At 33.8% G+C, this 5,853-nt stretch overlaps 1 protein-coding gene across 1 annotated transcript; it reads right to left on the bottom strand.

The window, feature by feature from the left end:
* Nucleotides 1-365: 365 nt before the first annotated feature.
* Nucleotides 366-2,780, bottom strand: LOC107059607 (putative F-box/FBD/LRR-repeat protein At1g78760). Its single transcript, XM_015306309.1, has 4 exons — nucleotides 2,570-2,780; nucleotides 1,711-1,980; nucleotides 1,436-1,639; nucleotides 366-439 (listed from the first exon to the last, which is right to left on the bottom strand). The coding sequence occupies exons 1-4, from the start codon at nucleotides 2,778-2,780 to the stop codon at nucleotides 366-368; spliced, it is 759 nt and encodes a 252-aa protein (XP_015161795.1).
* Between the last annotated feature and the right edge of the window lie 3,073 nt (nucleotides 2,781-5,853).

Here is a 5,853-nt window from a genome sequence, read left to right as displayed (position 1 = left end):
ATATTTTGCCGGTATGACAAATATCATAATTCAAAAGGTGACAGATATTACACAGTTTTTTTTCCTTATTTTTTTGCAGAAATATTCATGTTTACAAAAGAAGTCAATTATATTATACTACATTCTGCAACTGTTATCTAATAAAGTAATTTTGAGTCAGTAATAAACCTCTACAAACCAGGTTCCGACTGTTAGCTCTGTCACATTTCTCAATTTGGAGAAAATGATCAAAATGGTCCTTCATGTATAGGGGTTGATTTGTTTTGGTCCTTAATATATATCACTCAATAGAAATAGTCCTTAATGTATACAAAATGAGTACCATTTTGATCCTAAACCCTAAATTTAACTTTTCTCTGTTAAAACTAGCGGCCCATTCCAGTACTCATTTCTCTGTTCTCTTTGGTTGCTCTGTCTTCCTGTCTGCTTCTCTCTAAAACTGCATCATTTCTTAAAATAGATTTTAAAAGCTCTTCTTTTTTTCATTTTTAACTATCTTCTGTGTTGTCTTCGTTAATCCCTAAAATAGATAAAAATTTATATTTTCCACATGTATGTAAAAGTTCATACCTATGGAAAAATGTTTGAAATTTGACTCCTGGTAGATGTCCGATGACCGACCATTCTCACAATGAACATGAATAAAAAAACAAGTCTTCTATGAGCCCCTCCTCATTTGGAGCATTCCTACTAGTTTTGTTTGCTACTTTTCTCACTTGTCAACTCCATCTTCTTTTAGAAAAATTCAATACTCATTATGATTTGAGCAGCTTGTTCCATTTTTTCATTAATGGTATGAATGACTTTATTTTTAGATGTTTTGACTGAAACAAAAGAATTATTCAAACTGGTAATATAATGATATAAGAAGTAGCATATCCATGCTTTTGGATGATATAGACACAAAAAAATTCTCCATTATTTTATTACTGTTTAGTTTATAATCTCTTTTGAATGACTTAGATGATTTTTGGATTGGATGAGCTAATTAGTTAATTCAATGAAACATGAAAATTGAAATTAATAGGTGAGTCTTTTTTTGCCCTTCCACTGAATCCAATAAATTTTCAGTTGATCCAGAAGCTAGAAATTACTTGAAAAAAAGAAGAAAAAAGTTATGGGTGAGTTTGAATAAGCAATATATGGGGTGGATTAGTATCCTCTTATTGAGGAAGAATAAGTACAGAAGAACCAGAGAAGGGGAACATTAGTTTTTAACAGTGAAAAAGTTAAATTTAGGGCATAGACCAAAGTGATACCCATTTTATATACATTAAGGACTATTTCTATCAAGTGATATATGTTAAAGGACCAAAATAAATCAACCCTTATACATGAAGGGTCATTTTGATCATTTTCTCTCTCAATTTGTGAAGATAATCTTGCACGAGCATCCAAAACACACGATGATAATTATGGCATTTGTCAAACTCACCATACTCGTAATCATCCTGAATGTCACTCTCACATCTGATATCAAAGGTAATCTCAGCAGTGACCAAGGAAGATACATTCACTAGCCTACATTTAAAATCATCAATGTCGCTTGAAATCTCCAAATGCTGAATATATGGTGCAACAATTTCCAAAGTGTGATCACCTTCTTCATACTCCGGCCAAATGTCTTTCACTTTAATATCTTTAAATTAGGATTATTTATTTCCAGACTGCGAAAACTATGGAAAAGAGATAATTCTAAAGCAGGACAACCTGACAATAACTTTACAATGACTTCATTGTATAACTTCATATGCTCAAGTTTCAGTTTCTTCAGAGATTTCCATGATATAATAGCTCGTAAATCAAAAGCACAATCAAACAAAGATAATGTTCTCAACGATGAGCAAGTATACAACATTTGAGGCAATGTGTACATGTCAGAAAAAACTGACTCCAATTTAATATCTTCAACTTGGTTTTCTATAACACAAGTAAGCCATTGTTTGACATTGAAGTTGTAACGAGCAATGGACCAGAAATCTAGATGGAATTTTTGGATTTTGGAAGAAGAACGTTGAGCAAATGAATAGTCTACGATAGAGGCGTATCCAGGATTTCCGCAAGATGGGTGCACAATTACAAAAAAATGTATCTTAAATATAAATTTGATCGGTTTGACTTTTAGGTTTTTAATATGAACCATTAAATTTTAAAAATTATAGGTCCAAAACATATAATGCTACTAGTTTTAAATTTTAATATACACATTTGATTTAATTATATAAACAATTTACAGTGCTAATTTTTTTACGAATTTTCAATGTAACACACTTGAAAATTTTGAAAGATTAAAGGAAAAAAACAAAAGAATAATTAGTTGAAACGCCAAAAGTGTAATCAATAACCACTTAGAGAGGTGTTAGTAAAAGACAAGATAGATATAAGATTTAAATTTCTATCCTCACTTAGAGGAGTGCACCAAATCATCATCGTATTATTATATGATACTTTGAACGTGGATTCACACATCTATATTTTAAATATTTTTATAAAAAATATAACACTACTATATATTATCTAGACCGGGGAGGATGGGTTAACGTGAACCCACGACACCCCCTCTAGATACACCCCTGGTCTACGAAGGATACAAAGTCTTCAGCTTCCGAATGCTTGTTACAGAGTAAAACGAGATTATCAGTACAAGTCCAAAGATGTTGCCACTTTTTTGACACAAGAGATGTTTTGAAAGCATCCTTTATCGGCAAAAGAGAGATAATTTGAACCAGAAGTGACTCCGGCAGCTTGTTGATTTCGTCTAGGGTTTCCTCATCCGCCATTTTTTTGGGTTTTTTCCACATTTTGATCTTCTTTGGGGAAAAATTTCTGTCACGACCCGAGTCTACACCCTGGACGTGGCCGGCACTAAAGAACAATTGCTGGTCCCCAAGCGAACCTTCATCCTGGCTGACTACAAGCGGAAGACTAACTTAAGCATACAAAAGCTTAAAACTAAAATAAAAGTTCAATAAAATCAACTTTACAAAACTTTAACTCAAATAAACAACTTAGAATAAAAATAATATATTCAATTCGCCATAAAATATGATTTTCATTAGTGAAGATAAAAATCTGAATGTTTTGAGACTTTTATTAGTCAAGAAATTCGTTTAGGGTTTTATTGGAGGTAAAAAAACAAAAACAACCCTTTTTAATGTTTTCCCATCGGCCAATTCGTAACAACACTATATTGGTTACTAAAATAGTCATAACTTTTTACTCAAATATTGGATTGACATGAAATTGGTGGGGTTGGAAAGTAGATTCAATTACCTTTAATTGTATAGGTTATGTCTCACGTAACTCTTAATATTCTAAGAGATATGGTCGTTTAAAGTTGACCCAAGCAGAATCTTACATCAAAACTTAATGAAACTTCAAGAACACTTATCAAGAACTCATCAAGAACTCTAATCTTTAAATTTCAAGAACGAAATTACGCTGAATAAATCATGATTGGTGTGTGGGTAAAATAACCCAACACTATGGAAGCTTACATACCTCTTAGGGATCAAACCCATGGCGACAATCCGTAATAACTCTCAAGAACGTCGACGAACGCCTTCATCCTTTCCTCTTTTCTCCTCTTCTCTCTTCTTGAACTCTCAACTAAAACCCTAGGCGTAAACTAGGATTATAAAACTGAACCTAATCAGATTAGACCTACTAAAATATTAACTAAAAACGAAACAAATCTGTTTGGGTAAGGAAAAGACCAAAATACCCCTCTTTATTTTCGGCTAACTTTCCTTAACTAGACAGACTATCTTCAAAAGGCCATATCTCAGTCATCCGACCTCGAAACTTAGCAAACTCGGTGGCTTTGGAAAGATAATTCAAAGGTATTTCCTACGGTATCTGGTAGCACACCTAACTCATCCTGAGATAGGAGTTATGATTGTTTGAAGTCAACCCAAAACTCATAATTAGCTTAACTTGCAAATTTTAGATTTTGCTATTTCCAATTTAATTCTTTTTGGAACTCAAGGTGCTACATCTAGTGACCTTAACACTTAAGAAATTTTAATTCCTCGGGAAAATCTCACTCACTACGATGAACGGTTCGAGTCTTAGTTTGAAAAAATTTCTGGGGTGTTACAATATCTCCCCCTTGGGATCATTCGTCCTCGAATGACGACTGGATTGGGTATGTAATGGTTTACTATTACTAAGATCTGCGTCTGATGGTCTGCTCTTACTATATTCAAGCTTAACCCAAATCCTTAAGTTCGGATTTTCTACTTCTCTATAGGGAATCTCATCTTAAACTATTACTCTTTACTTCCACATTCAATCTTAGCAGTCGAACAACTCCATGAACTGCTACTAACCAACTCCTTTAGATCCAACTAAGGGCTCTCATTTAACTATTTCTCTTAGTAAAACCTAATCCTCTTCTTCCTCATTGTTAATAACCTTAGACAGAATTATCACACCATCATTATCACGATAGGATCATCAACCTCCTCTTTCTAACATCACTTCATTACTAAAAGGACCTCTAAAAAGATATCCCCCAAACTCTTTGGAATTCATTACCATCTTATTCTCAAACACTTGACTTGATTTCTCATCTTATCATCTCCCCCTTAGGTCTAAAGTTAACACTTGAAGGCTATGGACATATTCTATCATCTCTAAATGGTCTACCTCTTATTGCTCTTGTTAGTCTTGTGACTTAGCCACACTTTGCTGCCCTTATCTAAGGTTAAGGTCTCTCACCTGTACCACTAATATTCATTGCAACAACCATATCAAATCATCACCTACTCTATGTCAAGCCTACCAGATCAAATCCTAAGACTGATGTCATCACCCTCATGCTGCCATTCTTTTGATCATGACACTCATCTCAAATTCAAGCTTAAAGGTTATTACTAAATCCGAATATTAATATAATTGCTAGCTTACTATACTAACTTACAACTACTAGATACAAATTCAGAAGCACTCCTCCACTAGGACCTTATGACAAATACTCAATCGTCTCCTCTTAGTCTTCATACTTACAATTACTATCACCTTCAACTTCGCAACATAAGTACTATTCACTCATTCACTATTTATCAGTGCCTAATTAGTTCTATTAAACTTTAAATATTATGGGCTCTCTCTCTCAAAAATCATAAGCCTAGCTTAAATCTATCACCTCATAAATACCCTGCTCTCTTATTCAACACATGAATTTAGTCTCCTCTAATACAATGGCACATCGACACCAACTCTTTTCTAGCTACAACACATTCTACCTCCTATGATGGAATCTTCACTACTCATCACTTCTTAATCTACCCATAAGGGAAAACTCCTCATTACTAACTTACTAGGTGTATGACTATAGTAATATAACTCTTTAAAACATTATCTCCCTTTCTTAAATCACTAAACCTCTGCATACTTTCCTCTAAATCTGGGCTCTTTCACTACTATTGTTCATGATCTCGTAACTTATGCTACCTTTTAGAGTGAAAATACTACCCAAGATCTAAACATACTTCCTCATAAGGATCTCAGCTAAAACAAGGCTTAAGGAAAAGAGTACAACTCACTTTTAGCTCAAACGCACGATTTAAATGAATATGGGTGCATTCCTCTGAAACTGAATACTTAACTTACTTTTGGACTTCTCTTAAGCCCCTCTGGAGTCTCATGACTTTCTCAAGACTCGTGCTAAGAGAAACTCATCCATAAGGATCTTTACACTTTACTTTTCAACCACCTCTAGTAAGATGGGTAGTCGAAGGGATAGGAGAAAACACGAGTTAGAATAAGTCTCCATAACATAGCTCTATTGCATGATTAAGAGTATGAAAGAAGGGAAACTTTTCTTAAATGTCTGTAGTCCCTCATTTA

Source organism: Solanum tuberosum, unplaced genomic scaffold, assembly GCF_000226075.1.
Source record: "Solanum tuberosum cultivar DM 1-3 516 R44 unplaced genomic scaffold, SolTub_3.0 scf00027, whole genome shotgun sequence".
NCBI classification, from domain to species: domain Eukaryota; kingdom Viridiplantae; phylum Streptophyta; class Magnoliopsida; order Solanales; family Solanaceae; genus Solanum; species Solanum tuberosum.
The sequence above is the reverse complement of the archived record's forward strand: the minus strand, read 5'-3'. Positions and strand labels throughout refer to the sequence as shown.

Coding starts and splice junctions, on each gene's coding strand:
- LOC107059607 (XM_015306309.1), bottom strand. CDS start 2,780: ATGGCGGATGAGGAAACCCTAGACGAAATCAACAAGCTGCCGGAGTCA. Junction 1,640..1,710: donor CATTGTAAAGTTATTGTCAG/GTTGTCCTGCTT, acceptor CCTAATTTAAAG/ATATTAAAGTGAAAGACATT. Junction 440..1,435: donor TCAGGATGATTACGAGTATG/GTGAGTTTGACA, acceptor GAAATGATGCAG/TTTTAGAGAGAAGCAGACAG.